We start from the raw sequence: 19,809 nt of genomic DNA, 5'->3' as shown, positions 1-19,809 counted from the left end.
AGATGTTGGTCAGGTCAATCCAGTCGGGGTCAACCCACCACAGCAAGGCAGAGTTTGGGGCTGTGCTCAGAGCGGAGGCTTATGCGTGTAACCTCAAGTAGAGGTACCAGAATCCAACTGATCTATCTGTACTAGAGTGGTGGTTCTCCTTCTGCTATAAACACGTTCCGTTGCTAAATTCATACTTCCAGATCTTATTTGAGTTTGATATCACTATGACCTGCCAGATTTTGCCCTTTTTGTCCCAGCTGAGTCAATTTCCCATGCATACACTGGCAAGCTTTGGCTCTGCAGCTTTGGCTACGTTCTCACTGCCTAGCACTGAGTCTGAAGTGAGGGCATGGGATCCACATTTTGTCATGCTCACAGCCTCTTGTTCAGCACAGCCTTTGGAAGGTTGAATAAGAATCATCATTGCAATCACATGCCTGCAGGCAGAGAGAGGTTAACCTAGCTGGATAGTGACCGAAGCATACTTTTTGATTCACCATTCAGTTACTGTCAGTATCCCCACCTCTTTGGAAATGCCATCCAGAAGGAAGCTATGTAATGGCTCAAAGATAGTGCATATGCAGATAAAGAATTTACTTTACTCCCTAAGCCATTTCAAGTCCTTGGGGTTGTTTTGCTGAGTGACTGAGAATGGCATTAGGTCACAACATGCTGAAGCAGAAGCTACAAGTTCTCACCGGCTATATCTGACATTATTTCCAGATGTTCCAGCTCTAGCCATCATGGTCCACTGCAGGGATCCTGGCAGAGGGGCTGTCACTTTGATCTCTTTGTACAAGCCTTCGTGTACCCGCCAACTCTGTTCCTGATTTTCCTGGCAGGACTGCCCATTGCCCTTGTCTGCAAAATCTATTACAATACAGAGACATTCTGTTGCTTAAACAAGGGTCTTCATTTCCTATTCATGAAAAGTTTAAGTGACAATTCCAGGGCATCTTAAACAATAGCCATTTGTACACAGACTTGAGATAAAACTACATTTGCATCCTTGAAGGGCATTCTCATTGAACAAAGCAGTATGGGGCCTCACACCTGGAGAGACAGGACGCTTCTGTGCCTCTCACCGTAATTTTGTCAGGTCTAATTCCACTGTTCTCCTGCCAGAAGTAGAAGTGATATTTCACATCCAAATGCGACAGAGTCCGGCTGAGGGCTACAAAGATGATTAAGGGCCTGGAACATCTCCCATATGAGGAAAGGCTGAGAGCCCTGGGGCTGTTCAGCCTGGAGAAGGAAGGCTGAGAGGGGATCTTATCAATGCTTATAAATATCTACAGGACAAGTGTCAAGTGGATGGGGCCAGACTCCTTTCAGTGGTGACCAGCATCAGGACAAAGGGCAATGGGCACAAACTGGAACACGGGAAGTTCTATACAAGCATGAGAAAGAAATTCTTTACTCTGAGGATGCCAGAGCCCTGGAACAGGCTAGGCTGCTCAGAGAGGCCATGGAGCATCCTTCCCTGGAGATATTCAAAACCCACCTGGATTCTTTCCTGTGCTACCTTCTGCAGGGAACCTGCTTTAGCTGGGGATGGACTCTGATCTCCAGAGGCCCCTTCCAACCCCACAGTTCTGTAATTCTGTGAGAGCTTCATGAGGAATGGGCATTGCCTGCAAACTGCAGGACTGCTTGATGCTCTCTTAACCTAGCAAGACTGTAAAAGAGCAGAAACACAGAATTCTAAAACACAGGCCCAGGTCCAGTAATCCCAGCAACCAGCACCTCTTTGTAGGGAAGGGATAATCATATTTCCTGCTGTCACTGTATAACTCTTCTGAAAAATCCCTTAGCTGTTTCACCATGATTCTCCCCTGAAAGCTACCCAAGCACTGGCACTCACTCTTGAAGAGGAAGGAGATTGTATTCATCAACTCCTCTGTTCCCTCTGTCTTTCTGGGAGCTGTACTCTCTCTCTTGAACATAGACTATTGAGACATACAGTGAATGTGATCTCTCAGCACAAGACCAGTTCTGCAGTCTTGCTGGCTGGAGGGTAAGTGTGAGCTCTGATGTAGCAAGGCTAGACGGGCTGGTGACTTTCTTCCCAGGAGATGTACCCAGCAGCAGATGTCTCTCATGAGAAGAGTCTCACAAGGGAAAACAGGAGATTTCTGCCCTCTTTTGTAACTCTGAGTTGCCTTTGCTGGGGGTGACTTGAAGGGTGATGGAGTATGGTAAATGCTGTCCTGTAGCAATGACACAGGCATTGACACTGGGAGGTGAGACAATTGTTTGCATTAGAACTTTTGCTATAAAGGGTCTTTTGCAAATGCCATGCTTTCCACAGAGCTGCAAGGTAAGTCATGCGTGGAGAACAGCTGGTGAGTGACAGTAAGAGAGGTGTGAGGTGTGAAGGTGGACTGAGGAGTCAAATGGGATGTGAGATATGGCTGAATAGGCACTGGCGGATGAACCAGAAAATTCCAGAAAAATGATTTTTGAATGCTTGTTAAGTCTGTTCTGTGACACTGTATTCTCAAGTGAATGAAATACTGCTCCAGTAAGAAATGCTAGTTCATGAGAGCAGTCCTACACACTCTGGTGAATTGCCAGTAACTATCGGAAAGTCTGTACTAGGGCTGGGGGGACAGAGAGGGCAGTCACAGTCCTTCTGAGCTGTGAAAAAAAGAGTGTAAGCAGGCAGATGGGATTTGCACTGGAGGTGAAGCACAAGTCATAGAATGGTTTGAGTTGGAATGTCATCTAGTTCAACTCCCCTGCAATTAAAAAGGATACGTACAGCTTGATCAGGTGCCCAGAGCCCAGTGCAGCTTGACCTTTAATGTCTCCAGGGATGATCATCCACTACATTTTTAGAATCTGCAATTGTGACAGTTCACATAATGAAAGTGACCGAACTTAAAGTGCCAGACGGAAATCACTCAGAACATTGCCTTGTAACACAACACAGACAGAGGGTTTGAATTTTGACTGGTCCTGTGTGGAGTCAGGGGTTGGCCTCGGTGATCCTCAAGGGTCACTTCCAACTCAGGGTATTTGCTGGTTTTATGATTCTTAAAGGACAGAAGATTTAGGTAACAGGCTGGGAAGACATTCTTTACAATGAGGATGGTGAGACACTGGAACTACGTGCCCTCGGATGTAGATACCCGACCTTCACAAGTGTTCAAGGCCAGGTTAGACAGGGCTATGAGAAATCTGGTCTGAGACAGAAATCTTTGCCTTGTCAGGAAGCCAGCCTGCCTGCGGGTGCTAGGAAGTGTGGGGACTCGGATTTCCCTCACAGGTATAGGCATTACCCTTTGCACCGTAACTGTGGCTTTGCCGGCCATTGCACTGAGCTGTGAGAACGTTGTTGGGGCTGACGGCGCAAACATCTAATTAAGCAGGAGCAGTGAGCCTTGAGCTGCTGGCCTTTCGTGATGGGTGTCTTTTCAGTGAGGACCCAAGAAATCCCATTTTAGATGCAACATCCTGGTACTTTTTCCAAACGACCCAGTAACAGTGACTCAGTTAACAGTGGAATAAGGCCAAGACCTCCTCACGAAACTGAAAGTATGGAAGTCCATGGGGACAGATGATATCCATCCTAGGGTTCTGAGAGAGATGGCTGATGCGGTTGCCAAGCCGCTCTCTATCATATTTGAAAAATCATGGCTGTCCAGTGAAGCCCCTGATGACTGGAAAAAGGGAAACGTTACTCCCATTTTTAAGAAAGGGAGAAAGGATGATGCAGGGAACTACAGGCCGGTGAGCCTCACCTCTGTGCCTGGGAAGATCATGGAACAGATCCTCCTAGAAGACACGTCAAGGCACTTATGTGACAAGGAGGTGATCCGAGACAGTCAGCATGGCTTCACCAAAGGCAGATCATGGCTGACCAATCTGGTGGCCTTCTAGGACGGAGTAACAGCATCGGTGAATGGGAGAAGGGTGATAGATGTCATCTGCCTGGACTTCTGCAAAGCCTTTGACATGGTCCCTCACCACATCCTTCTCTCCAAATTGGAGAGGTATGGATTTGAAGGATGGACTGTTCGGTGGGTTAAGAACTGGTTGGCTGGTCACAGCCAAAGGGTTGTGATCAATGGTTCTGTGTCAGGGTGGAGGCCGGTCACGACTGGTGTCCCCCAAGGATTGGTCTTGGGACCCGTGCTCTTCAACATCTTTATCAATGACATAGATGATGGAATCGAGTGCACCCTCAGCAACTTTGCTCACCAAGCTGAGCAGTGCAGTCAATACACTGGAAGGAAGGGAAGCCATCCAGAGGGACCTGGACAGGCTGGACAAGTGGGCCCATGTGAACCTAATGAGGTTCAACAAGGTGCTGTACTTGAGCTGGGGCAATCCCAGGTATTTATGCAAAATGGGGGAAGAACTCCTCGAGAGCAGCCCTGCGGAGAAGGACTTGGGGGTGGTGGTGGACGAGAAGCTGGACATGAGCCAGCAGTGTGCGCTGGCAGTCCGGAAGGCCAACTGTGTTCTGGGCTGCATTGAAAGAGGAGTGGGCAGCAGGGAGAGGGAAGGGATTGTCCCCCTCTACTCGGCTCTTGTGAGGCCCCATCTGGAGTACTGCATCCAGGCCTGGGGCTCCCACCACAAGAAAGACACAGAGCTGTTGGAAGGAGTTCAGAGGAGGCCAGCAAGATGATCAGAGGGCTGGAGCACCTCTCCTGTGAAGAAAGGTTGAGGGAAGTGGGCTTGTTTAGCTTGGAGAAGAGAAGGCTCCGGGGAGACCTCATTGTGGCCTTCCGAGACTTGAAGGGAGCATATAAACAGGAGGGGTACGATTGTTTATGAGGATGGATAGTGATAGGACAAGGGGGAATGGTTTTAAACTGAGACAGAGGAGGTTTAGATTGGATATTAGGAGGAAGTTTTTCACTGCGAGGGTGGTGACGCACTGGAACAGGTTGCCCAGGGAGGTTGTGGATGCCCCGTCCCTGGAGGCATTCCAGGCCAGGCTGGAGGTGGCTCTGGGCAGCCTGGTCTAGTGGTTGGCGACCCTGCGCTCAGCAGGGGGGGTTGAAACTGGATGATCTTGGAGGTCCTTTTCAACCCAGGCCATTCTGTGATTCTGTGATTCTATGATTCTATGACCCAGTACGTAAGGTGAAAACAGGCTTTTGGAACTTAAAAAAATTACTTTTATTTTAGGAACCAATAAAATTATGGTAGATATTTACAAATAATTATCTCACATAAAGGTTACATAAAATCAAATGTCCACAAGTAACAGTCACTCTCATGAAAAGACACACAGATATTGAACTACGCCAATCTTATTGCATGTTTCTTCAACTAATCTAAAAATAAAACGTGTTGCAGTCAACCATTTAACTTAGAATAAAATCACAAATTTCAGTTTTGACAAGAAAAATAATTGGAAAAAAAAGATTCAAAATAACTTCAAAAGACCCATCCCTTATGACCCACACCTTAGCACACCCACTCCCCAACCCACCTCCCATTTTTCTCCCCAAAATAAAATGCAAAACAAAATCCCCAAAATAATGTTCAACATCTTTGGCAAATTGGCACTGCTGTAATTACATTCAAATATTATAACACACAAAAGCAACACACAGCACTAAGAAAAAACACCAAAATTTCAAGTCTGTTCTTTTCCTACTAGAAAAAAAGAATACAAAACATACACATTTTAAGAAGCAATTTTTCATCTGTTTTGCAACAGATGTTATCCCCTACTTTCAAAGGCAATTCAGCAGTTATTTTTATGAGTTTTCTTCTGTGTTTTTTTTTCCATTTGTACGCATTTTTTAAGGAAAGGAGGCTTTTTTTTTCCCTCTCCCTCTCTTTCTTTTCCTCTTACAAGAAGTAAGCTTCAATGCAGGCATTGCAGACTTTGGTGGATACGATAGATACGTATTTCTTTGTTGCTAGAAGTTCCTAATAGAAAGTAGTTTATCTCTAAAGAAAAAAAAAAAAAAAAAAAAAGCCTGTTCTTTTTTTTCTTGGAAATAAATTCCATTTGCAATGAAATGATTTTCTGTAATTTCAGAATGTACAAAGGCCACTAGAAAGTGAAAAACCAGGACAAATTTTCTTTGCACTACAAGGCTGAATGAAGCAAGAGAAAGATCTAAACACCCACTGACCATTTTTCCATCTCGATTTACAAGGTGAGGGTAGAAAAATCTGGACACAGGAGTCCAGTAGTGCGGTCACGAGCTGCATGGGAAGGCTGTCAGCAGGCACTGCCTCCATCCCCACTCCCCAGAGCCCGGGAGGTGCGCATGGGCCTACAAGTGCACACAGGTGTGTGCATCAGTCTCCACATGTGCACTCAGACTCGCTGCCATGCTGGTACAACGCTTGGCTTGCACCAGGCACCTCATGAAGATGCTTTTTGCTCCGTATTTGCACACCAAGTCTTGTTTTTGGTTGGATTAGATGATCTTAGAGGTCTTTTCCAACCTTCATGATTCTGTGATTCTGTGATTAGCTCCACCAGAAAAGAAATACTACTTGTTTTTAATCAAGTGTGTTTCTGTCTGAGGGGCACAGCAGTTCTTTTGCTGGAGTCTCGAGCCATTCACTGCCACTCAGCTCTTTACCTTCACTGCAGAGTGACTGCTGGGGATCAGAACGAGAGCCAGCGCCTGTGCCACTGCAAGCAGCGCAACCTGGCACTGCTTTTGCTCTGCACGAGACTGCAGGGCACAGCCCAGGAGCTGCTGGCTATCCAGAGCTCTCGTCATTTTCTCAGTGAATCCATAAGCAGAAGCAGGTTTTCCCAGCAGTGCAGGGACAGAGTCACAGGACGGGTCGAGTTTAATGCTGTGCTCCCATCATGGACCATGGTCACAAATGTCCCAGTGATACACACACGTGCATATACACGCAGGAAAGAATGCAGCACCACGGAGGACACTTTACTGAAGCCTCTACACTGCCCCAGATGCCAACCCGACAAGTTAACTGGGCTGTGTGCCATAGCACTTAGAACTATTGGATAGTCGTGCTTGGAAATAAGCAACATCATAGCATGGCTTCAATTTTCTTTCATGATAAAGGACTTGTAGAAGAGAAAAGAAATTAAAGAAAATTTTAAGATAGAATACAGTCCCATGAGTCAAGGCAGTGCATGGCAGAATGTGTATCAACAGAGAGCAGCTGCCAGTACTCTGCAGTGCAGCAAGTGAACTCCTCTGCACCCTCCACAACACACAGCCGCTGCAACTTATTGTGCTACAGAGCTCAGCTACAGAACGTTAGCAGAAAGATTACAGAAGTCCAGCAGTTCTCTGATGAACTTCATGTTCCTTTCAGCTTGTCTCTCCTCTGTCGTTCTTTTTTCTTTCTTTTTTCTCCCCCTGGTGCTCTTTCCTCCTTTGCTGTCCCCTTCACACCACCCCACAACACCAAGGTTCTCCGCAGAGCCTGCAGTCCCACCATTCCTGAAAGTTCTACTTTGACATCTCCACGTTTCTGAATGAAACACTTGCTCTCTGACCTCACGGCCTCAGATCCTGGAGCGTTTTTCTGACCTGATAGCTAACAAAGACTTTATTCTAGGGATCCTGTCCTGAGCTGTGCTTAAATCTGCAGGCGATGGGTGCCAGCTTACAACAGTGCCTCTGTAGTCAAAACTTTGGGCATAAATGCTAAACTCAGTGCCCACACCATGACTTCTTCATGGCTACATTTACAGCACAGAACCAAGGGTTCCCTCAACAAGACAGTTTGTGTAACACCAGCTCATGGTCTCTGCTGTTTCAGTCTTACGTCAGTATCTTCTCTCTCCACCTCTCAGCCTTTATTTTTAGGCCTGTCTGTGCTGGCAAGCTATTGCTGGAGCACATGCTACTGAAAAACCATCCATCCAGCTGCTTGAAAGAGCTCAGTGGTGGAACTGCCTGAAGGCACTTTGCGGGACTGACTTCTGCAAGGGGTTGGTAACGATGTGCCACGCTACAGGACATCCCGCCCAAACCAAACAAGAGCAGCGCCTGCCATGCCCCAAGCATCAGTGTTTCTGGGTGGGTGAAAATGACCCATGAAACTAATCCAGAAAAAACTGAACCAGCCTCAGCAGATTAATAATGGTACTCATCACGTCCCCATCCTTTTCAACACCTAGAGGTCACTCGCTTACAGCTTCCACTTCATTCAACATCCTCCTCTGCAGGCAGCACAAGTGAACACAGCGTGCACATCGAGGGCCTTGCTCACAACCTCTCAGCCAGGCCTGTAGCAGAGTAGCTGGCTGTTGGAGAGGGCACATGCACAGCTGACTGTGTTATTCTCAAAAACAGAAAGCACTGACAAGTGTGTTGCCTAGTAGCATGGATGGCATGCATGCTTAGCGAGTAAAATCCTGCTTGTGTTTCTTGCAGAGAAACAACCCTAGCACATATAAAAGAGCCACATCTGGAGGGATCCTCAGCAGTGCTTGAGGGAGGTGGACCAGACACAGGTCCCTGCTGTACATGTGCAAGGGAGAGCGTCTGTGGTTCATCTCCATGGCTACGAGCTGGAGTGCACAGGCAGAGGGAGGACCTGTGCAAGGCCTGCGTGTCTGCACCTCCTCTGCCCTTCTCCCAGGCTGTGGCTCACTGGATGGAAGCCACCATGCACTGCAAGACAACTCTGGCCAAGGACCAACCCTTATGGATTCCTGGTGAAGCACTACGGTAAATCAGGGCTGAGTCTAAGCACCTTAGGTCATTTAATCCACAGGCATGCATATGTCCTTGGGATGAAATGTATGAGGGCTGCTCCAAAAGTAAAGCCTCCTATTTTATTATGTTGGCCCACGACATCAGAGGTGGATGTCGGTGATACAGCAGTAGAGGTTGAACATTCCTACCAAAATTCTGTTCCATTATGCTGCCATGAGACAGACAGCAGCAGAGGCACACTCTGACAAAATGATGTCTGACATGGAAGTGCATATGAAGCAAAGCTGTGTCACTGAATTCTTCCATGCAAAAAAAAAAAAAAAAGTGCAGCAACTGACATTCATAGACACTTGCTGAACATCTAAGGAGACCAAAGAGTGGGTGTGAGCACAGTGAAGCAGTGGGTTTTGCACTGCAGCAGTAGTGACACTGACTTGAAAGACAAGCCATGTTCTGAATAGCTATGCATAGCTGTCACACCACAAAATGAAGAGTCTATCAATATGCTCAACCACTCAAATTGGTTAGTGGTGGTGACTGTGTTGAAAGATAGTGTTTTGTAGCTGAGAATTTGCTGTATGAAACAGTGTTATTGTGCTCCTTATAGCTGTTGTAGTTTCCATGGGAATAAATAGGAGGCATTACTTTTGGAGCGACCCACATACATACCATGCTTTTCATAAGTCCGTAGCCTAACTAAAAGAGTCTCTGTCCTGAGCGTAACAACATCTGTTGAAGTTTCATGTCTTATGTTCAGCCGTCTCAGTGTTACCCAAATTAAAGCCACATATGTCATTTACCACCAGGGTATTAAAAAAACTTTTTAAAAACATTTGCTGGCTAGTACTCAGAATTGGTGAAAGCATATACACATAATCAACAAGAGCTGCTCTTCCTGCACTGGAAAGACACAAGCACAAGCTTTGAGACCAGTTTGACCACTGGTCAAGTGGAGTCTCTGTAGCTCATATAGCTCATCCCCACCTCTCCTTTGGGGCCACAACCCACACCCTCATATTATACTGCCAGATGTTTGTTTCTTGCCTCTTCATCCAGTGTCAGATGTCCTTTTAATTTTTCAAGCATGCAGGAAAGGCAAGTGTGTTCAGGATATGCCTCTGCATGTGATGTGCACGCCTCAGTCAAGAGCATGTGTGGAGAAACCCCACACAGCCACTCCCCCCCTTTGCAGCTTTACCACTGGGGTGCAAACAGTCATGACAACTGAGAAAGGATGACACCAAAGCAACGCTTCAGAAAGGCTTCCCCAGGTCAATTATGTGTCTGTGCGTTCCAATTAAAAACGCGTGTGCATCTTTGTGTTTCAGGTATCAAATGCTGAAAAATGAAAAGGATGATTTTTCTTGCAGGTAGGTTTGTCGCATGCTCACAGAATTAAATTCTGGATTAGGAAAACCATTTAAGCCAATGGGACCTAGGTATCTTCATGGCTTTTGAGGACCAGAGAACATCTAGCGTGGAACCCTGAACCTGACGGCTGTGTTTTTGTAGCATGAGAATGTACAAAACGTGCCACTGAGGCTGGGGAACACACGGAGACCGTCTGACAGGGTCAGTGCTCACTGATGGCAGGCATGCGCTGCACAGGAGGCAAGGAGCTGGCAGCGAGGAGAACAGAGAGGAACGTTCACTCAGAAGTTGCAATTTCAAAGAAATACTTGTAAAACCGGAAGCAAATACTTAATACTTGATTGTTCATTCATGGGACACCGCCAGCAATCCCTTTTCAGCTTTGGGAAGCACACAGGCAAACACAGACGGGTCTCGTTGCGGTGCCGGTGCTGATCAGTGCAGGAAGCATGGCTGGTGTGGTCACTGTGCAGTCAGAGGCTGCAGCTGAGTCTGGTCTCAGCAAGATCAGCTCTCCCCTTGCTTCCAGGAGTGGCCGGGCACATGCACACCATAATGCATGGCCAAAGGTAGCTGCACCTGGGACTGGTGCTGGAGGGCACGGGCAGAAATTGACAGTTTTCCCAGTTTCCTGGAAAATGCAACGGTTGGTGCATTGCTCACCAGGTCATTTGTAAGCTGCTCTCAATAGCCCCAGGAAGCAGTGAGCACTGAATGAAATGTCACCGTTAGTGCTCCCTCCTTGAATAGGAGGGGAAGAAATGTAGGATTAATGGGGCAAAGTTCTCTGTGACTTGAGTCCTGAATTCAAAATTGCTCTCCTCCATGTTGTTAGAGTGACTTGAGATGCCTTCACTGAAGTGGACAGACCCCCCCCGACCAGCATGCCTCAGAAAGCAGGCATGGCTGCCCATGTGTTCAGCATACTCTGGTCAACACGTCCACTTCACAGAAATCATTATGGTCGCTTGTTCCCCCTTTCTCTCAGGGTGCCCACAATTGGGTTTTAGCAGACGACCTATTGAGATGTACATAAGGTGTCTACTAGTATTCCTTCTTGAATGCTGTTTAACTTGAAACCAGAGAATTTGTTTCAGCGCTCATGATGATGACAGATGAACACAAATGAATACTGGGCAATAAACTGTGACAAAATTGCCCGCGTCTTTCTGTTGCCCATGGGTTTGGTACCAGCATAGAGCGTGATCACACACAACTGCTGGATAGGATGCTGTACAGCAGTAACATCAGCCTGAAATATAGCCACAATGAGTGTTAACCTGGTTCAAAGTTGCTTAAAGCTTACTGAATTCTTTGAATCAGTGCACCAGTTTCAAAACACATTTTTAGATGCATTTTGAGCCTAGATTTGTACAATGTTGCTGCATAAGCTTAGCATAAGCTAAGTCACTCTCATAGCAGTACAAACAAGCAAGTATTTACAGTGCTGCTTGTGTAAAGTTGAGCAGACTGATCTTTCTTTGCCACAAACAAACAAAAAAATAATAATAATAATAAAAATGCTTGTGTTGAGTCTCACAGCCTGTCTCAGTGTGCAGTAAGAGGAAGCTATCCCGCACAGGGAGGCCCACATCTCTTCCTTATCCCCAGTTACAGCCGTGGTACCCACAGCGATTAAAGCAGTAGCCAGACGGCTGCAAACAACATGGAACTACTGCATTTCTATGACCGCATGATGTGCCAGGAGAACCACGTCCTCCTACTTCTTTGCTTCACTTGAGACCCAGACGACATCACCAGAATTAAGAAAACAACAATGTTAAGTTTGCGGAGTCTTAAGAGTGAAATTTCAATTAGCTTGTTCCTACTGTATACTTTCTTCCTCCCTTGCAGGGTGACTTGCATGGTTGTAGCAAGGTGACTCAATGCAGTTGTCCCAGGTGGTATTTTGCAGTAAGTGCTCCAGCCTTGGGTCCGAGGTCAGTGGCGGTCATAGGCAGCAGCGGCTGCGGGGGGGGCTGCTCCACGGGCTGCAGCGCTGTAGTAGTAAGGAGAGCCTGGAAGAGAAGAGAGTGCTGTGAGGAGATCTGAAGGGGGAAAGGTGCCAGCTCACAGCGCCGAGAGCTCTCTCCCTTGGGTTCTGACTCACGGCAATGAAGGTCGAGTGATGAGAACAAAGCTCACATCCTGCACTGGTGCAGCTGCAGTGCATTGCGGCAGGTTGGAGAGTACCTGGTGCCCTTCACCCAAAGCATTACTGTCCTTTACATCACAAAGTGTTTATCACGCTGTAGAACGTAAGGTTGGAGTACTCTGTCTGCAAAAGATTACAAGACTCCGACTTCTCTAATTCTTTTTTCCCTTGTTGTCGAAGAATGAGAACCTTGCACCCAAAAGTATTCAGCATATTTTACTGCACTCGGAAATAATTACCCCTTTTCTCACGCTGCTTCTTTCAGGGAAGTCCCTTGGCTTTGCTTAGCTCTGGCAATGATTTCAGAGCTCTGAGAACCACAGGTGAGCCGTGCAGACTAGGCTTAGAGCTCTGCAGGGTGAGAAGTGCTGAAGCACTCACCTACTAACACAAGGCCTGAAAAATAAGCAGTGGTGATCAGTTTTCTGCCCTGCATTGCTAAGCATCAGATCACTGGGTGATCACTGAAGGGTTACCTGGAATCCGGGTTGTTTGCTGCAAGAAGGAAGTGTGTTAGACTTCATTTGTGTCTACACATAGGTATATTTGGACAGTCCAAGCTATAAAATGATTTCCAGGTACACAAGAGAGGAAACAAACTGATGCAGTGTAAGAAAAGAATCACAAAATATTTCAAAGTTCTGCCTTCATGTCACCAACTGAGTTCCATTGGCAAGAAATACAAAATGAGCCCCAGTGGGGAAGAGTCCCCTGGAAGGACTCACTCTTGGACTCCTGTGATTGACATCACCGGGCAGGTTTTGCAGAGCAACACAAAGCCTACATGAGGATCTGCACTGGAGCAGGCTGGGCTGCAGGATCAAGCATGTGACTTAACACAGATTTGGTAACTTCTGCAGCTCCAGCGAAGCAGAGGGGCTGATGCTTCCAGGAGATGGGAGTGACTCCAGTCCTCAGGTGGGTGTGTACGCAAATTAGCACAGCAAAAAAGGAAGTGAAGCCAAAAGTGCACTTTCTGCCATTTGCTTCCCATCACAGACACTATAGCAATCTCTGCTAGCCAGCCCACACCTATGTACGGGTTCAGCATAGCAGTGCTTAAGCTGCACACCTCCACAACCACAGTGCTTCCCTTGCATGTGAGAAAACACCCTCCGTGGCATCCTGCTCCACTCTGTATGGGGCTGCAGAGATTCCTGCAGCCACCAGGATCAGTGTGTTGCAGCAATGGGTGGGCAGAGGGCTGAGGACCATGGGGCCACCACAGGCTGTAGAGTCAGCAGGAGAGAGAAGTCCACTGCACAGCATGTGTCTTCGGCTGGACTCCCTTCCTCTGGGTACCGTGCCAAGTGCTGCTGGCTCAAAAGCTCAAGCACAGAGCTGGAATCTCACCAGACTCAAAAAGGGAGCTTATGGACACTTAGTGTTAACTATCAGCTCAAATGGTGGATGACAGAACACTGGAACAGGTCGCCTGCAGAGGCTGTGGAGTCTCCTTCTATGGAGATGAATTCAAGACCGGTCCAGATGCCTACCTGTGCGACCTATTGTAGGGAACTGCTTTAGCAGGGGGGTTGGACTCAATGATCTCTTGAGGTCCCTTCCAACCCCTGGGATTCTGTGGTAACTGCCACACCCAGGGATTTCTTTGCCTTCTCCCCAGAAACACCTCCCGGAGTGCTCAGCCAGCAGGACGCAGCGCCTTGCACCTCTGTCACAAAACGAGAAGAGCTAGCAAAGGAAGTGCTGCTCCCCCAAACGGGGACCCTGAGGGGGCCGGCCCTACTGGCCCAAACTCTTCCCGACGACAGGGCCTTTCCAACTCGCCGTGCCTGTTGCTGGGTCCTCACACATCCATGCTTACCCGTTTCTTCTGCCTTCTTTCTGAACACCTTGTCAGGAAGGTAACTCAGGCCACACCATCAGCCTGCTGTTTTTTTATTTCTGAGCCAACGCACCCAAAGTGAAGTTTGGGTTGTCTCTACTGCTGCAGAGCAAGGCAGCGCCTCCAGGTAAAGCACCCGGTGGGACTTGTGCATGCACCCAGTAGGCACTAAGAGGCCTGGTGCACGATGTGACAGCTTTCCAAAGGCCTTGCACTTCTGCTTTTATTTCTCTGGTTTGCCATTGAAACAAAAAAAGTTGTACTTTATGCAGAAAGTGAGAACAATGCACCACGAAGCAATCGCTCCTTCTCCCTGTCAGCATGCTCCCACCCAAAATAGACTTGTCCATGCTTTGGCCATTTTTTCTTTCTAATCCATATTACCTTCCGTATATTCCTTGGCACAGCCATTTCTGGCCCTTTGTTCTCCACCTGCTCACAGAAGACTTGCCTGCAGCTCCAATGAGCAGCGCACAGACCTCCCTGCAGGATGCCATTCTAGCCCCGTGAGCACAGGCAGCCCTGAGCAGCGAGACGTGAAGCACATACCACATCCACTCCAGAGCACGAAGCAAAAGCTGCCACAGGCAGCACTGAGTTGAAAGCAATGAGAGAAAATGGCAAAGAAGTTATTGCAACAAGCCAGCATGAAATTGAATCGTTTTTCTTCATTAGACTGCCTTTCTGTTATCCACGGTTAGCGTGCGCTTGTTGAGCAAGATCTGAGCCGGCGTGCCTGCCAGGCCCTGCAGACAGTGACGGACGGAGCCCCAAGCACACGCTTGCTTCCCAGCATGTCTGTGCACACGCTTCTGTGCACATCGCTACATTACAGGAGCTTCAGGTCATCAGCAGAACAGTGCGGAAAACGCAAGATGCCCTCTTCTGCACCTCCTCACACTGTTTCCTGAGTTATACATGTGGACACCTGGCTGCAGCTCTGAGATGGATGCAAGGCAAGTAGCCAGTGCATGTGTTACCGATCCACGCAGCACAGCCCTCCAGAAACCCAGGGCTGGTCACACTGCTGCTGCAGATAGTGATAGACGGAGCTGTGCCATGTCACGCAGGAGGTGCTGGCTATATCCTGCACAGAGCTGGGGGTGATGCTGACAGCAGACAGAAGAGCTGTCGAGGAGGCCAGGGAGCTGCCCCAGCAAAGCGGTTTCTTCTTCTGGCCTTGCTTCTCTTGATCACCCTGGAGGACTGGAAGCTGGTTTCTGCCCTTCCACTGGAGCAGTGGATCGCAGTGTTCCAGATTGCCTTCCTGCACAGTCACCCGTTTGTGTCAGACCTCGTGCTGGCTGGAGCGGATGTGAGGGGGCTGCAGGTGCAAAAGGAGCAGCGAGCACAGTGCAGGCACAGCACTGACAGCATGCAGCCGGTTTCCTTGTGGAATCACACAGCTCTGACCCACCCGCACACCTTTCCCAAGCATGGCCTTATGGTGGAAGAACTGGCTCACCTCTCACTGCTGCTCCATACTCAGAGGAGAAAGACCATGGACTAAGCACTGAAACTGCCACCCCATCCTCAGCCCTCTTTGTTCCTATTCTTATTCCCTCCCCCAAATCATTTCTCAGCCCAAGTACTCTTTCTTGCACCTGTAAATCATTGCATCTCTCTTCTAAATTCTTCTTTCACAGATCTGAGCTTGGTGTGATTGCTGCAGAGCAATTCTTCCTTGTCAGAACAGGGAGTTAATTGAACATAGGTGCTGCTAAGTGCTTGGAGTATTACAATTTCATCTTGGCGAAGGGAGGGGCCCTAGTAAAACAAACTGTGTCAGTCTGTGTACTACTACTGATTAATTTTGTCAAGGTTTCTGGTTTGATGTTGATACTGCCAGAGCTTGCTCTCCAGAGAGAATTAGTAAATGTACTCACGTATACTGAGAAGTGTGGAAGCATCCTGGATACAGTTTACATTAACCTCCTCTCCAGCTCAGGCACATCACATGAGTCTTCTGGCCGTGCATGGAGAGGCAGAGCAGGCATCTGAGGCTCTGCAGCAAGGTCTGTAACAAGGCTGTGCAACAAGGCTCCTCATTGTCCAGAGCTACCAGCGAGCCACTGAGCCCTGGCCATGTGCGGACTGCACAATTAGGCTACAAGGATACAGGCAGAGCTGTGAATGGCCGGGCTCTCTGCAGGGCTCAGGAGACCTGCTGGTTGTTCCAATGCACTGGGCCTGGCTAGGATGGAGCTCACCTTCCCTAGCCTGCCCCTGCAAGGCTGCACTCTGTGCTTGTGGCTAGCATAGCGCCAGCGGTGCCTTGTCTCCCACTGAGCACTGCTGGCACAGCACCAGGATGCTCTCCAAGCCCTCAAAGCCAGCAGATGGAGGCAGGCAAGAAGTGAGGAGGGGACACTGCTGGGGCACTGACCTAAACTGATGGAAGGGACATTCCATACCACATGGTATCAGCTCTCACAGGTCCGCGTGCTGAGCCTTACAGTCCACTCCCTTTACTGTGGAGAGAATGCATTTGTTCCAGCTGTACACAAACTGTGTTCTGCCTACAGAGTCAAAGAGAAAGAATTTGCTCCCAGAAATTATCATCCAAAAATGAAACAAGGACATCAAAGTAAGTCCTTTCCTGCACCACTGGAAATCTGCAGGCATGAGTTTGTAACCCAGCCCTGCCAAAAACCACTCTTGTTATGCAGGAGGATGGGCTTTGGGTTGGGTTTGCATTTATTCTGAATATCCCACTGGTTTCTTCACAGATTTGCAGGGAAAACAAAAAAAACATGCAAAGCCTGGCTTCTGAGGCCTGTCTTCAGGTGCTTCAGAGCTTTGTTTGTCCTCCCTTCGGCAGTGAGAGTTTAAAATACCTCATCTGATTCCAAAGGCGGCAATTAAGAAATCACTGCATGCACTCTTCGGACTGGTTAAAGCACCTTCCTCCACACAGCCCAGCCAAAATCTTGCAGGCAGTCCTGGCTGCGGCCATGGTAACTGTAGGTTTAAGCACCAGGACTCCTCTGGCTTTGTACAGCTATGCCCATCTATATTAGCTGAAGATCTGTTTTCTGATTTATGATGGAAGCACTAACAAACCCTTAAATGTGGCACAGAAAATAGCAGTAGCATACCAGCACCATGGCATGAGAGGCAGAGGCTGTCTATTGCTCCCGAAGGATTTGTTTAAGGACAAGAACCATGATGAATACAGCCTGGGTGGCTCAATTACATGGGGACTCAATTACTTAAAACAAAGAAACTGGATGGGGAGGGAAAAAAAAAGACAAAAATTCAAAATTATTTCTCTGCTGGAGGTCACATACAACAGCCCTGTCATCCATAAATCTGGAAATCTCTAAGGCATGCTATTCCTCTGTTGAAAGATGACAATTAATTGGTATTTTACTTACCTCATCCATGCAAATTATGCGGGGAAAAATTCTAATTACTGCATTCTACATGTGTACAAGGTCAAAGTGGGCCATCTTTTGACAGTGGTGTAAAATGGATTGTGTTTATGCTTCACACGAGGGCCATGATCCTGCGTGAGCCATGGGGCTCCTGCTCCCTACTGCTTGTGAGAGTCCGTGCAGACATCTGAGAGACTACATGAGCACAACAGGCACTGCAAAACCACAGCTGAAGAGCAAATGTAACATGAGGTCCGGGAGAAATGCAAATGGCTGAAGCAGCAAGAAAACAACACCACACAGGGCAGCGGGGCTAACATTCAGCCGCAAGACACAGCATCTCCCTGAAGAAGGCACTCCCAGTAAAATGCCACCAGTTGTGTAGGAACAGAATTCCTCAAGTTCAGGAAATAGGCATTCTGTCTTCCAGCATTGCCTTGTGTTTGTCAGATGATTTCATGAGGCAGAAATGTGAAGACAAGGGCTTCTGGCAGCGGGCTTCCTGCTGATGAAGGGAAGTGGGAGGTCTACTGTACCCAATGGAGATCGGCAGCCACTCATCAGTGAAGAGCACCGGGATGCAAGACAGCTCCAGGACACGCATCCTGCTTATCCTGGCGATTGATCATTGCCACTGCCTTATAAATGAGCACAGCTAGCAGCATGGCACCAAAGTGGGGGCAGCAACTTACCCAGAAGTCCGGGATTGGGAAACCTCCAGGAGTCGTTGTACGTTGAGTATTGCGGGTGGCTGTACGGGCTGCCAGAAAACTCGCTCCCTAAATTAAAGGGAAACAGAAAAAAGACAAAATAAAGGTCATTTGATCTTACAGTACAGTTACCTGTGTGGGGAAAAAAGGCTATTCAGGAAGTGTCTTATTCTAGTGAAGGCTTTCACGAAAGCACTGCCAACCACCCTCTCTGCAGAAGGGCCATCTGGATAGCCAATTATTAAATGGGTACAGTCATCTTTCATGCGTCCTTTTGCAATCCACTCACACCTGCTGAGTTAGTGGGATTTCCTCGTGCAGCTTGTGCTGCAGGAAGAAGATGGCTTGCAGAAATGGAGAGGAGGAATCTGAAGCCTATCTAAATGGCCTGGCCATTGCCTCCATGTCCCTGCAACACTCAGGGCAAGAAATGCTAGGACAGAGCTGCTCAGCCAGTTGCTCTATTAGCAGAAGATAAATCAGCCAATCTTCTAGGTAGTGAATACCATTCTAGGCTCTCCAGCAGAACATGGCCCTGGAGCCATACTTCCATCAACCACTTTAACAGAGGAAGAGGGATGCTTGCATCAGTTTCAGGAGTTTTTGAAACCCTCCAGACAAAGGCACGGTGAAGGCTCAAAGAGTTATTGATGTTTATCTCCTCACAAGCTGCTTTCTCCATCTTTTTTTTCTCTTCACACGTCACCTCCTGTTTCATACCTGAGTTGCAATCTCTTCAGGGCAGCACCGTGCATAAGAGGGCTCTGACCTTGGGACGCCTGGCTCCACCACCATGCAAACAGAAGCGTCACTTGTTTTATTAGAACATCTCCCACTAACGACAGTTTCTCAGCTTTCCTACCTTTCTTCCACCTCTCTTTCTCCATCCCAGGTTCACAAACATATACACACTAAACAGTACCAAAGGAGAAAGAACAATTTTCCTAAGGCAAGGTGGCAGAGAAGGCTGCCAGGCTGAAGAAAGGAGATGCTGCCTGCAGCCTTCATGTATTCAAGTTCTCAGACATGGAATGGCTCACATCTCGTACTCGGGAACTCCTCTGCCTCAGCCAAGTGGCGGATCTACACCGCACGTCTCCAGCTGCAGCTCTGCTGGGTCAGCGCCCCATGGCCCCACCTGCCACCACCCGGCACAGCCACCCAGCTGACCTGGGCCCACCACCTTGTTCCCAGCCCAGAGAGCAGCCTCTCACTCAGGACACGTCTGCCGAGTGCCTCATTTGCTGGCCTCGGGAGAGAGGCGCTGATGCTCTGGAGATTGTTCAGGCAGCGCAAACCTCCTGAGCTGCGCGCTGCTGGGAGAGCACCACTGGGCTGCTGCTGGGCTGAAGCAGCATCTGTGTTTGCTGGAGGCTGCGCGCTGCACAGGCAGAAGAGCAAGGTGGAGAGGACAACACCTGCTCCCTGCTGCGCAGCCCCCGCACAAGAAGCAGAAGCAGAGAAGAGCGTGCCTGCCCCCCTGCTCACCAGCCAACACCGGCGGCTTCCCACGGCACTCGCATCCAGACCTGTGCCCTGCATCACCTGCGCCCACCAGAGACAGAACCACGCATCCCTGCCAGCACAGCGCCGTGTGCCCCAGGCATTGCAGTGGGTCACAGCACTCCCTCCCGCCCTACGCCGTGCAGGCTGCTCAGGAGGCAGCAACGCCTCCTGCACACGCAGCCGTGCTGCAGATGGAAGCAGGCTGACATCTCATTGTTCC

The 19,809-nt window shown here is 48.5% G+C and overlaps 1 protein-coding gene across 1 annotated transcript in view; it reads right to left on the bottom strand.

Annotated features, from left to right (window-relative positions):
• The window catches only part of PAX5 (paired box 5), a 122,888-nt gene continuing 108,212 nt past the window's right edge, over positions 5,134-19,809 (bottom strand). Inside the window, exons 9-10 of the mRNA XM_021380143.1 lie at positions 18,066-18,152; positions 5,134-12,013 (exon numbers count right to left, since the gene is read on the bottom strand). Of these exons, the coding sequence (XP_021235818.1) occupies positions 11,937-12,013; positions 18,066-18,152 (164 nt within the window). The 3' untranslated portion in view covers positions 5,134-11,936. The remainder of the gene's footprint in view (positions 12,014-18,065; positions 18,153-19,809) is intronic.

The sequence above is a fragment of the Numida meleagris genome, chromosome Z (assembly GCF_002078875.1).
Source record: "Numida meleagris isolate 19003 breed g44 Domestic line chromosome Z, NumMel1.0, whole genome shotgun sequence".
NCBI classification, from domain to species: Eukaryota; Metazoa; Chordata; class Aves; order Galliformes; family Numididae; genus Numida; species Numida meleagris.
This window is presented reverse-complemented; position numbering and strand designations above follow the sequence as displayed.